Source organism: Loxodonta africana, chromosome 13, assembly GCF_030014295.1.
Source record: "Loxodonta africana isolate mLoxAfr1 chromosome 13, mLoxAfr1.hap2, whole genome shotgun sequence".
Taxonomy (NCBI): Eukaryota; Metazoa; Chordata; class Mammalia; order Proboscidea; family Elephantidae; genus Loxodonta; species Loxodonta africana.
The window spans coordinates 48,252,647-48,274,354 of record NC_087354.1 but is presented as its reverse complement, the minus strand read 5'-3'; the positions used below and the strand labels follow the sequence as shown (position 1 = coordinate 48,274,354).

Sequence of the window (21,708 nt, the reverse complement as noted above, 5' to 3'; positions counted from 1 at the left end):
AACATCTGACTTATGGACAACTCAGGAAAAAAAAAAACCCCATTGCTGTCAAGTCGGTTAGGATAACTCAGACTTGCCCTTTAATGTGACATAAATTTGCCCTCACTTTGAAATGATTGCAGCAGCCCCTACTCCCAACAAATTCTCTATCAGTGACCTTCATTTGCTGCACCTGCAGCTTTTAAATCATTGAAAAGGCTTCAGGCCTTTTCTTGCACTAAAGTAAGGCTAAGAACTGTATGCACCTGTTACTAACTTAAAAATTTGATTTAAAGGCAGTTAGAAACGGATCTCATTCATAACTCAGGGACTGCCTGTATGTGCATGAATTTGGATTACAATCACAGGAATAAAATGTTTCCCCAAAAACCATGTTGCAAAGAGCACTTTATTTTTTCAGTGGAGCCCTGGTGGCACAGTGGTTAAAGCTCTCAGTTGCTAACTGAAAGTTCAGTGGTTCGAATCCCCCGGCCACTCCTTGGAAACCCTGTGGAGCAATTCTACTCTGTCCTTCCAATAGGGTGGCTATGAGTCAGAATCAATTCGATGGCAGTGGGTTTGGTTTGGTTATTTTTTCAACTAGCAGAGTCTAAGCAAGCATCTTCTTAAAATTCGGCTTGTAGCTCCAGATTTTAATTTTGTTAGTGATGAAAATAATCATGGTCGTTTTAAGGAAAATATTGGCGCTAATAAGACAGTAATGCTGCCTCTCATTCGATACATACTTGTATTTCTCCTACATGTAAGGAGCTATTTTATATTTTAGGCCTTGTATTAAAATAAGAAGGAGCCCTGGTGGTGCAGTGGTTAAGTGCTCGGCTGCTAATTGAAAGGTTGGCAGCTCGAACCCACCAGCTGCTCCATGGGCAAAAGATGTGGCAGTCTGCTTCCATAAAGATTTTCAGCTTTGGGAATCCTATGGGGCAGTTCTCCTCTCTCCTTTAGGGTCGCTATGAGTCAGAATTGACTTGACAGCAATCGGTTTGGCTTTTTGTTTTACTGAGATAAGCATTGAGTCATCAGCAGTTGAATTCTCGTCTTCTGTGCGGGAGACCTGGATTCAATTCCCAGCCGATGTTCCTCATGTGCAGCTGCCTCCTGTCAGTGGAGGCTTACATGTTACTATGATACTGAACAGATTTTAGTGGAGCTTCCAGACTAAGATGGACTAGGAAGAAAGGCCTGGCAGTCTGCTTCCAAAAATCAGCCCGTGAAAACCCTATAGATCACAACGGTTGGATCCAAAACCAATCATGGGGATGGTGCAGGACTGGGCAGCATTTTATTCTGTTTTGCATGGGGTCACCATGAGTCAGGCCGACGGTACAGCAGCCAACAACAACAATTAGGACAAGTATAGACTTTACCCCGTGGGCTTTATTGGCCTAATTATATGAAGATGATCATCCTAATTCATTAGTAGAAACATGTAGTTTGTTTGACAGTGGAGATCAGTTTTTTGCTAATCTTTTAGCACTCTCCCTCCTGGTTCCCAAGGTACAGCAGCATGCAATGGAATAACTGGCCAGGGACAGCCTGTAGTCAAGAACACAGGAAGTAACAGGTCACAGAAGAAACTAGTGACCTTGGAATCATGAGCAGAAAGTTCAAACCAACTGAGCCACAGATGAATGTGTTTGCCAATGTCCTGAACACTAACGTCACAGCTGTGATTAAACTATCTCAGTATGTGTCGTTAGTAATGTATTGCACTGAGACTTTTTAAACTGTAAAAAGTTCACATGTGCTTCTCAAGTAATGTGATATTATGGGAAAATCTTTAGATCTTTGCAGTTGGGGGATTTCAAAGGCTCAGGTCTTATCTAAGCACTGCTATCGCCTTTCCATGGCCATGACTAGGATACTCACCTCTGGGACTCGTTTCCCCCATCTGTCAAATAAGGTCATAAGATTGATCATTAATGTTCCTTCCAGCACTACTATATGATGATTTCATGAATCCAAGAATTGCCTTTTTTTGCACAGACCTGTAGAATAGAAGTGATACTAAAACTGTCTGAGTAAAAATTAAACCAAAAACTTCCCTCTGCCGTTTTTAGGCTGGTATGAACTGTTGAATCATACAGAGATATCATCAGGCTCAGTAGGCACTCTTGATTCTAATTGGATCTGCGGCTTCATTCTTTCACCTCTGACAGTTGTCACTAATGAGTATGTCAAGGCTAGAATGAATCTGTGATTACACAGAGCCAACTATCTAAAGATTTATCCATATAAGGAGTGTGGAATAGAATAGAGATTAAAGGGATATTTGCAAAAACTAGTTGACTGCCTCAAAATAATATTTATTTTTGGCTTGTTCTACTGAAAGTGTTGATGATGTAATCTTTGACTTACTGGTCTAGCTTATTGAAACTACTGTCCATTTAGCTAATTAAGCCCAGATTTATATCCTATGTAAAAATATAGATGGGACTTCTTTCTGGTATGGGTTTCTACCTCTCAGTCTTGAGCCACTCAAGCCGTTAACTTCATAAGGCATTTGTCAGCCACCCAAATACCAAGGCGTAAACCTAACCTTCTTGAGGCTGTTTGTCCTTGGAACTGTCAATTCATCTGAAAGATCAATGAGAACATAAAATGCTTTTCTGATGTATTTTCACTTTTATTGTGTCTATGCTAAAAGTGCTATTTTAGTAAGTAAGTATGGTTTCAGGTCTTGCGGAAGTGTCCTTTTTTTTTTTTTCTCCTTCATTATTCTCAGTATAGCACCTAGAACCAAAGCTTAGGTTTTAATCAATCGTGATTTCCCAGTTTCTCGTCAGAATCTGGAAACTGCAAGCAAGACTTACCTAAAAGAGTGATCATTTGCCTCTCTTTTTTCTTTAAACAGGATAAATACACAGCCAGTAGCTCACTCATGTGCACTATATGTGCTATTTAGAGAGAGAGCCCTGGTGGCACAGTGGTTAAGAGCTCAGCTACTAACCAAAAGGTCGGCAGTTCAAGTCCACCAGCTGCTCTTTGAAAACCCTATGAGGCAGTTCTACTCTGTCTTATAGGGTCACTGTGAGTCGGAATTGATTTGACAGTAATGAATATACATATATGTATATAAAATATGCAATATTTTCACAAGGAAAAAATTCTTTAATTTCTTTTTATCTGATGTTTAGCTTCAGGAAAAATTGATGTACAAAAATATTTGTATTTGCAAAATAATCTTAATTGTATTTTAGAAGAATAATATGCTTCATGTTATACTACACTATGAGATGTAGTTATAAGTTATGTGCCCTGTAACATAAATTTGTACTTTTTATGCATTTGTCATTTTAAAGCACGAAGATCATAACTAGAGTTATCAAGTAAATATACCTTTAAACTTGTCCTTATATTTGCCCATGCAGTTACCTTTCACGGAGGTCTTTTCTTCTTTGTTTGGCTTTGAATTACTGTCCAGTAGCCTTTCTTTTCCATCTGAAGGACTCTCTTTAGCATTTCTTATAGGGAAAATTGGAAACCCTGGTGGCGTAGTGGTTAAGTGCTATGGCGCTAACCATAAGGGCCAGCAGTTTGAATCCACCAGGTGCTCCTTGGAAACTCTGTGGGGCAGTTCTGCTCTGTCCTGTAGGGTCACTATGAGTTGGAATTGACTCGATGGCACTGGGTTTGGTTTTGGGTTTTTTTAATAGGGAAAATCTAGTGTTTATAAGTCTCTTAACTTTTGTCTATCTGGGAATGTCTTAATTTCACCCTCATTCTTGAAGGACAGTTTCGCCAGATACAGTATTCTTGGTTGACAGTTCTTTTATTTCAGTACTTTAAATATGTCATTCCATTGCCTTCTGGCCTCCAAGGTTTCTGAAGGGAAATTGGCACTTAATCTTATTGGAAATCCTTTGTATATGACTATTCACTTCTCTCTTGCTGCTTTCAGGATTCTCTCTTTATGTTTAGTTTTCGAGAGCTTGATTATAATGTGTCTCAGGGTGAATCTCTTTGGGGTTATCCTGCTTGGAGTTCATTGAGCTTCTTGGATTTGTAGATTTATGTCCTTCATCAGATTTGGGAAATTTTCTGCCATTATTTCTTCACATATTCTTTCTGTTCCTTTTGTTCTCTTGTCCCCTTCTGGGATTCCTGTGGTGTGATATTAGGCTGCTTGATGGTGCCCCATGTTTCCATTAGCCTGTTCTAAACAGAGTTGATTACTTTTTCCTCTGGATTGCTGATTTTTCCTTCTCCAGCTCAAATCTGATTTTAAATCCTTCCAAAGATGTTTTTTTTAATTGTCTTATGTCTTTCCAACCTAGTATTTCTGTTTTGTTTTTTATAGTGTCTACCTCTTTATTTTTCTCGTTTTGTTTATGTACCATTTTCCTGATATTCTTTAGTTCTCTGTGTTTTTCTTTAGTTTTTGAGCTTGTTTAATACTGTTGTATTACATTCTTCCAATCTGTTCATCACTTTGGCGTCAATAAATATGATTTCTCTCTCTTTATCTTGGTCACTTGAATGGGCCATTATTTTGAGTTTCTTTTATGTGCCTTGTGAATTTTCTGTTGAATCAAGACTTTAAAATTTTATAAGATATTAGCTTTCTCAGTTCCCCCAAATATACAGTGCTTTGAACGGGGCTGATTTCTACAGGAGACTCTTAGGCATATCCTTCAGACTTTGCTTATGGCTCCCTCTCCCTTCCTGTGATATCTTCAGTTCAGTTCAGACCAAGTTTTCAGTCCGTCATGGGCTCCTACACAGATCAGAAAACATACTAAGTAATCTGCTGTTGGGTGTGGGGTTGGTGCAGCCTTCAGCCTTTGGTTGCCACACCTTCCCCACTCTTTGAGGGCTTTGCTTCTGGCGGACAAAGGTTTCAGTCCTTTAGCAGCTCCCCAACTGATCAGAAAGCACACGCTGATTAAATCACCCTCGGGCGGCTTTAGCCCTCAGTCTTCAGCAACCACTCCCTCCCCGATTCTGATTTTGGCCACACTGAAGTTTCATTCTTTCAGGCTTTCTCCAGACTGATCAGAATATACACCCTACACAGTCTACTAGCAATGTCTGCCGTATTTTTTTCAGAGCCAGAGATTGGAGCCCTTTCCAGCACACTGGAGAGCCCACATTGGCTGAGGGTGCAGCTGAAGCTCCATTGCAGCTGTCCATCTGTTGCACTGGAAGGAAGAGGGCCCCGGGCAGTAGAAGTACTTTTCCTGCCATATGAGATTCATCCTTATCTTGATTCACTTTGTAGCTCCTTGCTGTGGTCCTTTGCCCACCATTTCAGAGTTCTCACAGGTCTGAGTATAGACTTCGAGTTGCTTTTCTTGGTGTTTGTGTAGGGAGGGTCAGGATCTTAAACTGCCATCTTCCCAAAATTATTTGTTAAGTGTATTTTGTCCTTTTTATCCACTAGCTTTTGTTTGGTTAATATGAAAATTCTAAAATAGGGCCCTGGTTTACATTTGAAAAAACTGGTACACAAGACAGAGACCTAAATGAGATTATTGTATTTATCTTAAAGATTAATGTATGTATTAAGTTGACATAAGTACAGCTTCTTAGGGTACCCTTTATTAGAGCTCTTATATTTTCTTTCATTTCTTTAAATTTTATTTATTTTGTTGTTGTTGAGAATATACACAGTAAAACATACACCAATTCAACAGTTTCTACAAGTACCATTTAGTGAAGTTGATTCATGTATTACATCTTTCGAGTTGTGCAACAGAGCTCTTACATTTCCTTCCCATTTTACCTCTGTGTGATATACGCTTGGGGATAAAGTAGAGGTATTCGTTATACTTCACCTGGAAGCGTGATTATGTCAGAAATAAAATTGAAACTAAAAATTAGTTTCACACTAGACATCCAAGTATGATGTAAAAAGAGAAAAAAAAAAAAAATTCTCACAGTGAATGCACAGAGGAAGAGCCCAGCACTCTTTTCTTGTAGTTTTGTTGGCAGTAACAACCACGTGTTTGTCTCTGCAGGGGGATCTTTGGATGTATATAGAAAAATCCCAGAGCACGTCCTTGGAAGAATTGCAGTAGCAGTGAGTATATGGTTCCAACCTTAGGAAATTTGGGTGACTTAATCTTTCTTCTTTTTTAATCTTTTTAATCAAGCTTTAATTTCCTTATACCTTCAGGATTTTTTTTTTTTTTCTTTTGTCTACAATCACTATTGGCTGCCAGGACCTTTTTAACTCTCTTCCACTCTTATTATTTTTGTCTTTTCTTCTTTCCATAGACTAGCCCATGGTAACGACATAGTCACATGACATCCTTCAGCCTTAGGGGTGCATTGACCCGTTTCAGTTTCGTGTGTTTGCTGGGATCTTCGTGTTCTTGTTGACTAGTAAAATATCCACAGTATTCAAAAAGAAAAAGAAAATTGGATATTTTGTAGTTATAGGCGTGTAATTAGAAAATGCTTTTAAAATTTCAGTTATTAAAATAAAACAATCAGAAAAATACTACTTTGTTCATAATGGTTTTTATAGTGTTTTTATGTTACTGGTTTTTAGGATTTTTTAATCAACTATGTCTAGGAATTTGTTCCCTATATGATTGAAAAGAGTTTTCTATTTTCTGTATGCTAATAAACTAATGAAAAATACTAACTAAACCAACAGTGCTGTATCAGATCCAGGTTTCAGATTTGGGACAAGGTAGGCTAAACAGTGTCTAAGAGAAGTCATGGGGTGGTATAATAGTAAACAATTGCTAAATTAAAGGAGCTCTGATAACTTAAGCAGTTTAATGCAGAACAGAGTGATTATGCCATGTACCATTTAATTAAATGGCTGATTTTCACATTCATTATACGTCAAACTGACAACTCAAATCCTTTAATCCAGCATAGACACTTATTTAGTCTTAGTTCATTGTAATTCACAGCTTTCCTTTTTTCTTTCTAATTATTAGTGTGAACTGCCCAGGGTGATGAGAACTTTCTTTTCTGATGCTTTTGCTGCTAAGTAGCCTCTAATCTGCATGTTTAGGTAGATTAGTTTAGTATGAAATTTGAGTACTTAAATCACTACTTTAGATGAAAATAAAAATGTTTCATTTCCTCTTCTAATCTCTAAGGGAATGAATGCTTTGTGGCTTTTGGCAGTTCTTGGCTCTAAAGTTTAATAACATGTATAATAAACGGTGAAAAAAGGCAAGGATACCAATTGAAAAAGAAAAAAAATATGTAAGTTCTATATACTCAATTATCTATTGAACCTAGCGAAAATAGAAATCTGCCTTCTTCAGTAGGGAAGCATATTCTTCCCGTACTTCATAAATCTTACCTCCCTCTTACGTAGGGCAGACACACAAGGCCACTGGTCTTTTCAATTCTACTGGAGTGTGAAGCCTGTGAAGTGAATGGAGTCAGCAGAAAAAAATAATCTGCTTCAAATACAGGGCTTGCCCATTGAGTAATTGAAAACAATTATTTTGGTGAAAAACATTTAAAATAAGTGCTAGTCCAAAGCATTGTTTATATTAATTTTCACTTTTTTTAAATTAGTGTTTCTGTGTGGGTCCCCCCCCCGACCCCGTTCCAAATATCTGAAACCTTGGTGGTGTGTGTTTTTTGTTTTGTTTTCTAAAATGTCCACTTTCTCTAGCTTTTATGGCTTACCAGGTCATAGTAAGGAGAACTGACAATAACCAGAGTAGAAGGAGTGCTTTTGATAATTTTTCTCTTTTTCTCTTACTTTTTATAAACTCTGCTGGGACGTAAGTTCGTATAATGCCTCCTATGTATATTCTTTTTGTGTCTTCTTTGACTGCAAACTTGGATAATCCTTTGCTATAGTTGACAAACACTAGATTGACAGATGGTCAATGCCTGACGATGGAAGGATTGTAACCATCAAAATAAGCCTAGCAAACTGTATAAAATAAATGTCCTCAGGGCTTGATTGGGCTCCCAGTATCCTTGTATAGTGTTCTGAAGACAGTATGAACATCTTTCTCTTGAGTTCCCTCAGTGAGGCTGAGAAGGCGTGTAGGTGCCCTTGCCAAGTCAGAAGCAAAGAATCAGAAGGAGAGAGGAGGGAAGCAGGCCTATATTATTACTTCCTTGTGCCAATCACTATTAGATGCTTTGTGTACAAATAGGATGTCATTTAGTCTTTATAGCAACCCTGTAAAGTATGGATTATTGAACATATTTACACATATGCAAGAGACTTGCCTGAGGTTATCATCTATAGTTAGTCAATAGTCATTTGCACACAGGGCCATCTAACTCTCGACCCCAGGTTCTTTTATTCTGCTTTCATAAAAATGAGAAAGGAGGGAAGAAGTGAAAGGGAGATCTAGTATAAGAAGGAAAGAAAGAGTGAAGAAAAAATCGAAGACCAATGGAGTAACACGTAAAATTGCTTCATATTCTTTTCATGTCTTACAACCGCATCTAGGTATGTCTCCCTCCCCCAATTTTTTTTGTTTGTTTTCCAGTTTCTAATCATCTGGCATGCAAGGCTGGACCAAAGATCCAAGGTTCATTACAGGATAGACCCCTGTCAGCCTCTGTGTATGATATGTTGTTCAAATTTTCTGTTGTAGGATGTATGGCAAGAGAGTATTTTTCCCAGAAGAAAAAATCTATATAAACTGGCTGATTTCAGCCTTCCTACTTGCTCAACAATTTTTTTCTGTTTTTCATTTGAATCTGGTCTCCTATAAAGAGGAATGCCATTCTGCTTTTCCTTGCCACCTAACACATTTTATTTTTCCTCTCATTTTTGAAGCAGTGACACTGTGTACTGTATTTTGAGTGCTAATGTTGATTGAAGTTGTCCCTGAAAGGATGTGCACTTGACATGTCAAGGAGTGAGTGATTGACAGCAGATATAAGTACTTTTAGTGTCAAGGCTTTGTCAAGTCATTGTTGTGAAACCTAGCCTACTGAATACCAACAATACCCCCTAGATTTGCAATGGACAGATTTTTAGCTCCCTTGTACATGGATACTTACATGACTCTAAAAGGAAAATATAGTCTATTGTGACAAAAATAGGAGAGTATTTTCTTTTTAAACCTCTAACAAAATTTATAATTTTACCGAGAATCATAAAACCAGTACCTGCTTTATTTTTTTTCTGCCTGACAGTCTGTATATGATGGATTGCCTTCCCCTTTTCTGCTTTCTGATGATACATTCTCTGTGGGACCAGTTTTTAGTGATGTGCTATTAACAGCCAGGTTTTATATATACAAGTAAGCTTATAAGCTGAGGAGTTTAATCCTACCTCCAGAACTCAGAAGATGGTTTACTTTCATGCTAGATAGGATAAGCCTTTCCTATTTCTCAGAGAGAAAATTGTGTTCATTCTTTAAGTTATTGTTTTACAAGCATTAAAAGAAATATTTTGTCCTGTTTCCTTCTGTGATAATTTATATTAATATTATTTTATTTTATGAAAAATATTTTGAATTTATTAATATCTTGATACTTTCTTTTTTACTGTCTGGCATATGTGTGTTTTATTGCATTGCACAAATATTTCAAACTCTGGAAGAAATTATTTGCTGTGAAAATTTATTCTGGTCTCTTAGAAAAGACATGCTTAAGGAGTGCATTCCACACTATGAGAACATTTAAAATATGTTAAGCTCTGTCTTCTCAACCCTTAATGAGATATTTGGAAATTGGTTTTCTCCCTTTGCGTTTCCATCCTTTACTATTGCTCTTTGTCTTTATCGAGCAACTAAAATCCTTGCGTATTTAGCCCCCAGCCCCTTTATTATTTTCAAGTTATGTAAACGACTAAGTTACTTTTCATCATGATAGGCTTTCTTGATCTTATAGCCCTGACTGACCTAAAATCTTCTGTACTAATGGGTGCTTCTAAATTCTTATAGGAATGTTAAGCAGTATAGCTGTTTGTTTATATCTGGTACCTAATTATGAACTCATCTTTGACATTTGTAAGTTCACATTCACGTGCTTGCAAAGTCAGTTTTGTGAGTGAAGCATCTGCATCTGTTTTTACAACAGTTTTTGTAGAAGGATTTTTAAAGTTTTAGTGATGACCACTGATTAAGTTTTCATATAGAAGGTAGCACTTGTAACCCATGTACTTAGGTTCTTGGAAACATTTCTTCCAGTGTTTCATTTAACTGATTATTCTTGACTCAGGCTATTAAAATGAAAAATCCAAATCTAATTTGGGTGTTCGTATTTTTTTCATTTTATTTCCTCGACCTGCCTTTTCAGCATTATCTAAATGAGTCTTTTACATACGCACTTTACACCAGCCAGACTGACTTATGATGATCACCTTGATACACTTCATTCTTTCCTACCCCAATGCTTTTTCAAAAAAAAAAAAAAAAATTTCTGGTAGCTGTTTATTTTGAAATCATTTAAAACTAACAAAAATGTTTTGAGAATAGTACAAAGAATCCCCACAAATGTTTCACCCAGATTCTCCAATTATTAACAGTTTACCACATTTGCTTAAAAATCTATATACATGTTGGGTTTTTTTTTTTACCCCCCTGAAAAGTGTGAGAATAAGTTGTAGACATCCTGGCCTTTTACCCCTAAATACTTCAGATATATTTCCTGAGAACAAGGACATGCTTTTACATAATAACTGTATAATGATCAAAATCAGGAAACTAACAATTATCTAATCAGCAGACCTTATTCAAATTTTTGCTAGTTGTTCAGTAGTATCCTTTATACCCAAAAAGGGGGAAAAAAATCTGGTTCAGCATCTAGTCTAGGGGATTATACATTGCATTTAGTTGACATGTCTCTTTAGTCTCTTTTAACCTAGAATAGCATCTTTATCTTTATGATCTTGGTATATGTATGTATCTTATTACACATTTTTACATTGTCCTCAATGCCTACTTTCCTTTTTCTCACATCAGTTCGATCAAGAACTTGGTAGAGCCCTTCCTTACTATTGGTGGGATAAAGTGGTATCTATTTCACCTACTGAATGCTTGGAATTTGCTGCATTATTTCATTAGTTCACTTTTTAAAAAAATATCTTGCCTTGGTCACAAATGTAATGATTTTTTAAAAATTCAAATACAGGAGTGCAGAAAATAAAAAGTGAAAGACTGTCCATTTTTTCTAGTCCCTCTCCTCCCTCCCCCGTACCACCACTAAGAATTTAGTGTAAGTACTTCCAGGTCATCTAATGTGCGCATACACTTGTTTCCTTCACTTGGCGTACCTTATCTTCAGAACACTGTACGCTCATTAAAGGAAAGAACCTATGGCTTATATGTTTGGCATCCCAACAGAGCCTGGAACAGAAATGGGAGATGCTTAATAAATGATTGTTGTTTGAGTTTTAAAGGAGAATTCTGATTGATATGATTATATATTTGAAATGTGGAAAATTCTCTGTAAGAACAATAATTATATTGTTTTCTCTAAATTTAGGTTGTTAAAGGCCTTACCTATTTGTGGAGTTTAAAGATTTTACATAGAGGTAGGTACTGGACTTATAAACTCTGATGTAGTATTTTTTGACCTGAGATGGGTGAGGGAAAAGTTTCCTCCAGATACTTAAATTTTTAAGGTGAATAAATGATCTGATATTTAAGCCAGAGGATATATTTGGTGGTCATAAAGATAGTTGCTTTATAAATGTTATGTTTCAGTTGCGTGCCTTCTCCCTCAACTGCTCTCTTCAAGATTATAAGTTTAGTATAGTATTTTTCTGAATCACATTTAACAAACATATAAAAAGATATTTCATGGTATTTAGAAATGATAGAATCTCATTTTTCTTACTTTAGTTAATTCAGGGTGTGTACTTTCTATACCATAGCATCCTTTCTTTTATTAACATATCTGATATTACCATACAGTGTTTCTTAAGAGATTACCTGATATAACTTCAACATGAAGCTTTAAATAAGTTGCAGTGCATGAGTTTCTCTTTATATATGACCTTTCTGGCCTTGGGTTTGTAGTTCTGCCAAGATGATTTGCCTGGCTACAGTCTTGCAAAGGGATTGGACAGTTTACTAAGCAAATAAGATGACCGTGGCCTACCAAGGGGATTGATCTATTTGTGGTCTTGATGGGAGGAGTAGTCTTATAAAAGTGCCAATCCCACAGAGGTTCAGTGGGACCTCACTACCATCAAGAAGAAGAGCTGGAGCAGAGCACATCCTTTAGACATGGGGTCCCTGTGCTGAGAACATCCTAGATGTAGGAGAAAGACAGCTGTAACACTGAAGAGGGCGAGAGATGACGTGGTAGTGGCAAGAGTGGTGGTGGCATGAGAAGGTAAGAACCAAGAGACCAGTGCCAGCCAGCTGTGGTGGGGCTTGACAACCCATGGAGTAAGAGAATTGAGCACCTTCAAGTAGGAGGCTTGCTGGCGGGGTGAGTGCCTCTGGGCATGGATAGGTGGAGCTAAGGAGCCAAAACACTTGCTGGAGCGGGGCAGAGACCAGGCTGAGCAGAGCCCAGCAGCAGAGGCCTAAGCACAACCTGCCTACAGGCATTGCTGAAATGGAACTGAGAGCTGTCTTGGTTGGAAGCTCTCCTGATTGACAACTGTATCCTGTATCCTGTTACTTCCAAGTTGATCCTGATCCTGAATTATAGGCTGTTACTTTCCCAATAAACCACAAAATCATGAGTATGGTCTGTGAGTTCTGTGTGGCTGCTGTAATGAATTATGGAACCCAGCAGAGAAGTAGAGAGTGCCGTGGGGAGGACGACTGGTGTCAGAACTGGTAAAAAGGTTGGAGAGTGGAGGTATGTCTGACGTCCACCTCATAGGAATCAGCTTTGTGCTCGTGGTGATTCTCTCTCCTCCATCTGAAGTTAGACAAGGTTTGACACCACTGAAAGCATCAGAAGCAGTCTCCTGATCTCTTGAGAGAACAGACGAGAAAATAATCAGGTAACTGTTGAATGTTGCAAAAGGAACCTCCCTTTCTGCTTTAATGTTCCTAAAATGTCTGCATGGCAAATTATTGAGTAAGAAACAGACTATAAAAAAGCAACTTCAGGGTCTGATGTTACTGACAGTACTATTTAATCTTACACATCTGCTCATCCTAGCTTTATACACTGTTGGGGAATGCAACAGCATACACATTAGATGTGACTGAAGGAAAGATTTTTTTGTTTGTGTTTTTTAGGGTATAAACTATAAGACAAAAAAAAACCAACCGATGTCTTCAATGATAGTATCACATCTGTCACTAAGGATTGTTTTTTATGGTGGTGGTTTTAATATCCTAATGATTCCAAATTTCTTCTTAAATCCTCCATCCTTTTTTGAAGAGGGTATCTAGATTTTGACAAGTAAAATGTCAGTTCAGTTCCTGAAGACATTTATTCTGATTAAATGGAATAGTAAACCAAATGCGTAAGCCACTTTCTATTTTTGAGTATACCTGTAAAAAGCCTGTTGCCATCGAGTCGATTCCGACTCATAGCGACCCTATAGGACAGATATTTTAGAGTATAGTCACTGCAAAATGCAGATTTAGGGAGAGTGAGCTGGTTGTGTTGGCATTACTTTTCCTGGGTATAAACAGGTATGTAAATATGTTTGGTGGGTGCAAGAAAAATAGAGCATTTTTCACCACCAAGATTAAGAGAAAATGGTATTTAACATAATAATATGACCTATATTGCTTCCATTCCCTGAGTCCCCTCCTTCCCCACACCCACCAGCCCATAAAGTGGTTATAACCATTTTTATAGGAATTAACCCAGTGGTCAATTCTCAATAGCAAAGCCCTCATTAAAAGTACTTTGCTGTGGAAATGTAGTGGTGTTATTAAAGTGAGCCTTAGGATCATCCTGTACTCAAGGCATACAGCATAATTCTGGCTTGTAATGAATTCTCTCCAGCCGTAAGTTTCTATGAGGAATCTTTGTAGGGCTAAGAACTGTAGTGGAGGGAGAAATACATTTTAATTATTCTGCAATCATTTTTTTTTCTTCTTAAAATCAGAAATCATGCTGATAATATCAGACATACCTCTGATATTTCCTGTATATAATTTACTTGATTTTAGTTTTATTCTGTGTTTGGGAGAAAAATTGAATTTTTCAATTGAAGTGAGATCCTGATAGACATGTTTCAAATGGATTTATGTCTGGATATAAAAATAAAGTCTAGGAATTGGTTTCTATTTGCCTGAAGCAACAGAGGAAGGAAAGTCAGGAATAGAAGGAGGATATGGAATGTGTGGTTAACTGCCTCCATGAACAACTGCCTCCTTGACGATGAGACCAGAGGAACTGGATGTGCCCGGCTACCATTACTGAACATTTTGATCAAAGATTTCATAGAATAATCCTGACCAAAAGGTTGGGGGGTGGGGGGATGGGTGAGTGAGAATTTCAAATTCTCATGGAATCCAGACTTCCTGGAACCAAGGGGGCTGGATGAACCCTGAAACAATCTTTAAAACTTAAACCAAAAATACCCCTTGAAGTTTTCTTAAAACCAAACAGTTGTTTAGCTTTACTAGTAAAAAAATGTCTGCCTTGAGCATTACGCTCTTTTAAGAACTGTCTGTGTAAGATGAAGATTAGACAGGAACTTAGGGGGCAGTGAGTTTATGTTAATTGGGGAAGAACAACTCAGATCAGAAAAAAAGAGTGAAAATGGTTACACAACAGGAAGAATGTAATCAATGTCACTGAATTGTACGTATAAAAATGGTTGAATAAAGTCTCATTTATTTGTCATATTCCCAGTGTACCACTGCGTGATCACTGTGGGCAGGTGTGGTTGACCAGAGCCTCTCAGAGAGGCAGGTAGGTCCTTCTTCCCAGCTCTTGATGCAACTTGGGCTAAGAAGAGTTTTTTGATCAGTGATGTGCAAGGGCCTTAGTGGTTTGACTGATGGAGGAAGTGAGATTTTCAAAAGGGAATCCTGAATCCATACTTCTTGATTCAGTCTGTGCTGTCCAGCCCAATTCCCACAGAGGATAACCTGCTGTGAAATACCACTAGTTGTCGAAGAAGATAGCTGAGGGACCAAGTGGGGCCAGTGAAAGTGGACCAACAAAATCGCTCAAGGAATTTCAGTTGTAAATAAATACCAGTGAATGAAGTGCATCTCTTTCTATCTAGATGGAAAGACTAGTGAGTAAGTTATAGTGCAGATGAACAGTTACGTCCCTGTAGTTATGGGTGCTCAACTCAAGAAATAAATATGCTGTGGTAATACATGCCATTAAATATATATTTAGCTTTTTAGTTTCTTAGCTATTCATGGAAACTTTTACCTTCTGGATTTAAAAGCATGTGTTTTTATTGAAGAGCTGAAGAAGCCAAGTGTCCCTGAAGACTTTGTAAAGATTGTAATGAGAAATGTATTCTAGATTGAATAGTTGTTAACTTAATATTTTAGAGGTTTTATCCATATTTAATAACTTGGATTCCATAAAAATAAGATTAAAGATGCCTTTTTATTCACCAAAAAGCTATTTAATTTTCTCCTTGATTAAAAAATTGTAGCTTTTTAGATCAGTTCAATCAGGCAATTAAAGATCAGAGCTTTTAAGTTCAGCCAAGGCAATTAAATAGATAATATACTTGTTTATACACTTTTGCTATACAAACTCATTGCTGTGCCTTCTTAAAAGCACATATACTCAATTTTGCCTTCTCTAATTTAAATGAATGATGATGGGGATTCTAGCTGGATATGTGTCACATTGTCAAATCAAAGACAGGGTCCTTCTGCAGGAGGGGGAGGCTGGTACAGACGCTGTGAGAAGACAAGGCAGTGAAAAAAGATGGGGAAAGAAACTCTAATGATTGATCTAAACCTCTCTCTCCTTTGTCTTGGTCTATGTAGCTGTGTTCCCCTCTAATCATCATTTTCTTCCCTACCAAATTCTGCCCCTAAAAACCAGGGTAGAAAAAAAAGCAATAGCTTTATAACTATGAGCATAAAATTCAAAAAATTAAGAAGCGGAGATGTGTTCAGTGACCAAATGAGAAATGATAGCGAACTATTCCTCACATTTAAACGTGGTCCAGGATTTTTAGCTATAAAAAATATAAGTCGTATGTTACAGAATTTATAAAACATAGTTGATGAATTCCAAGCAAGCTGTTGGAAATCTGGAGTCTTTCTTGTAGTGTATGTCCAGTGAAGACCACAGAATAGAAGGAAATTGAGCAATAAACAGTGACAAACCACCCATCCCATGGGACTTATAAGCCTGGTAAAATTAGTTTATTTGGTAGCATATTGTGTCAACTGAAGATTTTTTTGGAATTTGAAATACAACAGTTGCTGTTCATAATGAATCTTCAAATATTGTATTCAGTCATATTTTACTGTTAAGTTTCTTTTACTATTTTTAAGGTTTGGTTGAGATGGCATAGGTGCATGTACTTTATAAACTCTCCATCGCTAAAACAGGCATGTTTTTGTTATATAATTACGGAGTTAATCACCTTATCTAGTTAATAAGAAAAAAAAAAAAAGGAATACCCCACTCAAAAATCAAGCCAGGGAGAGTTTATTATACTTTGTATTACTGGGTCAAAAGTTGTGAAAATATTTCCTTTAAGATAAACCAAGCATGTGACATCACATGAGGACATAATTATTAAAAGTATTTGAAAATTCCACCAAGATTAACTACTGTGGAAAAATCATCTTTATCAAAAGGCATATGTGTGAGCCCTACAAGTATAGCATCTACTGACTGTGGGTAAAAACAAAGAAAATGAACAGTGAGAAAGTCTGTTAGGCCAGATCCAGCATTACAGCAAACATTGCAGCTAAACTTCAAAACATGCCTTGCCACTAATGAGGTGAAAAAAAAGAAAAAAATTTTTTTGTGAGGTGAGAGCCCTGCATATTAATAAACCTGCAGCTCTAGTCATAGCCATCATTACCTACATCAAACATAAATACAAGATTAACACCTATGCCATTTCTTTGGAAGATGTGAGAATGCCCTGGCAGTAACTGGTCTCTCTTTCCCTGAGGATAAAAAATAGAAATGGAAGGGTAATGAGAATAGAACTTAGATTTAAAAAAAAATAAAATTGGCAATCAAGCTGGGGCAGTCTTACACAGACACTGAAGTTTATAGAAAGAAGAAACCTAAATAGTTGGTTTCCCAGGACATTTTTATACACACAAACCTGATTAGTTTCACTTATTTTCTCTAATAAGAGAGTCCCACCCCCCCACCCCCCATTTCTGCAAAATTCTGGAGCAAATACTGTCCAGGTAGATTTGTGTTTAGAGAAACTCAGTATTGTAGTTTCAGCAGACATGTTAGAAATTTTGTTTTCTATCCTGGCTTTATTTTTATTTTATTTTCTACTCCTGGCCTCATACCCCTCCTCCAGTTGGTGCTACCATAAATGTCAAGGCTGGCATTGTTCATTCATTCATCAGCTCTGTTTTATACATACTGTGTACTCAGTACAAAACAAAAGATTCCTACATGTTTAGAGCTTACATTCTAGCAGAAGTGGGGTGCAGCTGGGAAACAGGCCGTAAACAATAAACACAATACATATGTCAATTCAGAGTGCGTTAGAAGGTGGTTGATAATATGGAGAAAAAAGTGATTAAGCTTAGGGGAGGCAAAGGGTAGATTGCAGTGTTAAGTAGACCTCATAGAGGAGATGAGACTGGGGCAAAGGCTTGAAGGAGGAGGGGGAGGAGTCAAGTAGATGAATGGGGGAATGTTAGAGAAGAAGCCACAAGGTGGGAATGTGCCTGAGTGTTTCTGGAGCACCAAGGAGGCCCAGTGAGCGAGAGGGATGGTGGTGGAGAGAAAGGCAGTGAGATCATGGGGCCAGTGAGAGGACATTGGCTTTACCTAAATGAAATGGGGAGCCACAGCAGGGTTTTAGCAGAGAAGTACCATGATCTACCTTGTATTTTAAAAAGATAAGGCTGGCCATGGAGTTGGAAACAGACTAGGGGGAAGAAGGGTAGAATCAGCTGTTAGGAAGCTGTTGCAGTAATCCCGGTGAGTTACAGAGCCACAGATCAGGGAGACAGCTATGAAGGTGGAGAGAAGTAGTCAGATTCTGGGTATACTTTGAATGTAGAGTCAATAGAATTGTAAAGTTTAAGGGCGAGAAGACTCAAGGTTGCTTAAACTTTCAGACTTTCCAAAGTAGTTTCCTGTTACTTTTTTTTTCTATTAAAAGAGAGGAGTACACTAAAATTAAAGAAGAAAACTGATTTAATATATAAACTGGCAAGGATACAGAGCAACTGGAACTTTCATACATTGCTGGTGGGAAAGTAATGTGGTACAGCCCCTTTGGAAAACACTTGGGCAGTTTCCTACCACATGATACAGCAATCCCACTCCTAGATATTTGAGAACGAAAGCATATGTCAACATAAACTAGAAACAACCCAAATCTTCAGCTGCTGAATGGACAACCACACTGTGGTACATCCATACAATGGAATACTACTCAGCAATAAAAAAGGAACAAACTACAGATACATGTGCCAACATGCATGAATCTCACATACTTTATGCAGAGTGAAAGAAACCAGACTCAAAAGGCTACCTATGGTGTGGTTCCACTTATGTAACAATCTGCAAAAGGCAAAACTGTGGGGATGGGCAGTATATCAGTGGTTTCCAAAGAGTAGGGAAGGGTTGACTATAAAGGCATGAAAGAACTTTTGGGGGTATTGAAAATATTCTAGATATTGATTTGGGTGGTGGTGACATGACAGTGTAGATTTGTTAGAATACATAAACGTGTTCGCTTAAAGAGAGTGAATTTTACCGTGTATAAATTTTACCCCAGGCTTTTTAAAAAAGAGTGAGAGAGAGAAGGCATTCTGTTACACCTCAGCAGTGTGGCCAAAGCTCTACCTTAGACGTTTCCTCTGCCAAAAAAGACAAACCATTCTTTCAAAGGGTCTTGGTGATTGTGTTATTATCACCATATCTCCATGGCTCCTGACAAATCCTACCTGGTTTGGTCTAGCAACTCAGTGCCTAGAAACAAAAAAAAAATTACCTCATGATTTAAAGGATATTTACAATGAAAGAAAAGGGAGATGAAGAGAGGAGGAGGGAGGGAAAACTCAGTTACTGTCATTAGCACAGCAATTTAGACTATCTGAAAGTTGGAAATATCTCCTTAGTTAAGCCATTTCCCCCCAGTAACGTTGCTAGAGATCTGCAGGTGTGCAGTATGACTTGACTGGCCTTAGAAAATTAAAAGAGAAATTTCTAAGAAGAGTAGAGGTTGAATTGGCATTACCAGTTCAGTCCCACTGATTGCCTGCTTGCCGTATGATCTTGGAGAGGTTATTCCTGCTCTCTGGGCCTCAGTTCCCTCATATATATGATGAGGATGGGTAGATAATTACTCAGGTCCCTCCAAGAGCCAGCATTCTGAATTTCATGACTGAAGAAGCATGACATGTTGGCAGGGTAAGAGAACAGAGCAAATCAGAGTGGCATGGGGGAGAGAAAAGAAAAAGATGAGAATCCCTGAGAGTAGATTTTTCCATGTAATAGTAGTAGTAGTAGTAGTGGTAACAGATATTTATTAAACACTCTGCACCAGGCACTGTTGTAAGTGCTTTATGTATATAAACTAAGGTGTTCCTTCAAAGAAGTGGAGAATTCTAGGACATAGGAAATATTTTAGAACTGAAGAGATTGGAGTATAAACAAATAATTGAGAATTAAAGCAATGTAGTTTAACTAAGAAAACGATTGCTTTATAAACTAGACTGATGTAATCAAAAGACATCTTTAAGAAGGGTTTTTTTTGTGTGTAAAGTATACTGAATATAAAATATTATAAAAACAACATGTAGAGTCACAACTTGAATGGAAAACAAAGACATCCTTTTTTTCTCTTAATTTTTTATTTTGAAGTAATTGTGGAAGTTGCAAAAAAAACAAAATGTACAAAGAAGGTCCATGCAAGGTATCATTTTTAAGGAAAGAATTTGGAAGAAAATTGGAGGCTGAAAATTCAAAAATGTGGGGGGGGGGTAAGGTTATATATATTTGTTGTTATCTTTTCGATGATATCAGTGTAATTGATTTTTAAAATAAGAATATTTGTATTACATCCCATAATTATTTTATTATATTTAAATAAAAGAGAGAAGAGGAATGAATTGGTAGAAGTAAAACTTTTGAATTACTTAGGAAGGATATTTTAAAGTCAAAGTAGGAATGTTAAAAGAATACCTTAGTATATGTAAAAGTTGGGATTTGTAGCAAAAATAAATTACAGAATGGCTAGATAAAGTGAAGCTTCAAGGAAAAGGATTGGTGGAAAGCATTTTAATACAATTAGAAAACTAACCTGGTTAATTTTAAGTTATGAGTAGAAATGTAATTTGACACAACTTTCAAAACAACCTGTTTTGTAGAGATCCGCACAGTTTCTGCTTAACCTTAGCTTATAGTAATTTTTTAAATAATCTAAGCCGTATTTTTGCTTTCCGTAGGACCAGACACAGTTATTAAAAACAACCGGTAGTGTTGAGTAATCCAAGTCAATTTAAAAGGAGTCATCCTGCTGGTCTTTGTGTCACAGCCATGTAATGATGAAAGGGTGTGGGAGCTTCTTTGCCTGAGTGACCATTTAAACAAATGTGTCTAGAAGGGCAGCATTTGTGTTAGGCAAATGCTAGTGATGAAAGCACCTCAGATCCTGTATAAAAATCTTTTAAATATTGTCCTTTATCTGTAAATATGAATCACGTGCCAGTGCTGTAGTATGTGGTAGATCGATCATATAACTCATGAACATTTGTGTTTTTGCAAGGGTAAAAAAAAAAGGCTTAGCCCATTAGCTGAGGTAAACAAAGTAGTTTAATGACTCTGGGTTATTGGTTTTTCTCCAGCTCTATCCACACAAATGAACATCTCTAGAAATTAAGTCTTCTTCCCCATGTTGGTCATTCATTCTCTTTGCCTCAGGAGATCACTGGGGATTTCTGTGTTTGTGGTAATGATTATCAAATGATTTTCAAAAGACAAGAAACCCGTATATCGTCACTTAAACGTCTTCTTTTAAAAGAATATTTGTCTAGAGTATATAAAGCACTCAAAACTCAACAGTAGAAAAACAAACAATCCAATTACAAAATGGGCAAAAGACATGAAGAGACATTCTACTAAAAAGGATATACAGATGGCAAATAAGCACATGCAAAGATGTTCAACATCATTAACCACTAGAAAAATGCAAATTAAAACCACAATGAGGTATCACTACATACCTTTCAGAATGACTAAAATAAAAAAATAATGACAACACCAAATACTGGCAAGGGTGCGGAGAAACTGGATCCCTCGGACATTGCTGGTATACAGACCCTCTGGAAAACAATTTGACAGTTTTTAAAAACTAAGCATGCAACTACCATATGACCCAGCAGTTGTTCTCCTGGGCATTTATCCCAGAGAAATGAAAATTTATGCTCACACAGGAACTTGTACAGTAGTACAAAAAAAAACGGGAACAACCTAGATGTCCTTCAAAAAGTACCCATACCATGGAATATACTTAGCAATAAGAAGCGACAAACTGCTATTATGCATAACAACTTGGATGAAATTCCAAAGAATTATACTGAGTGAAAAAAGCCAATCCCAAAAGGTTGCATGCTGTATTATTCCACTTATGTAACATTTTGAAATGACAAAGTTATAGAAATGGAAAACAAAGTAATGCTTGCCAGAGTTTAATGAGGGGATAAGGACACGAGGGGAATGGATGTGGCTATAAAAGAAAGATGA

The 21,708-nt window shown here is 37.2% G+C and overlaps 1 protein-coding gene across 29 annotated transcripts in view; it reads left to right on the top strand.

The window, feature by feature from the left end:
* Positions 1-21,708, top strand: part of MAP2K5 (mitogen-activated protein kinase kinase 5) — a 279,846-nt gene that overhangs the window by 121,997 nt on the left and 136,141 nt on the right. For all 29 annotated transcript variants that reach the window (XM_064267345.1, XM_064267344.1, XM_064267343.1 and 26 more), the window contains 2 exons: positions 5,961-6,022; positions 11,380-11,428. In XM_064267345.1, coding sequence (XP_064123415.1) covers positions 5,961-6,022; positions 11,380-11,428 — 111 coding nt within the window. The remainder of the gene's footprint in view (positions 1-5,960; positions 6,023-11,379; positions 11,429-21,708) is intronic.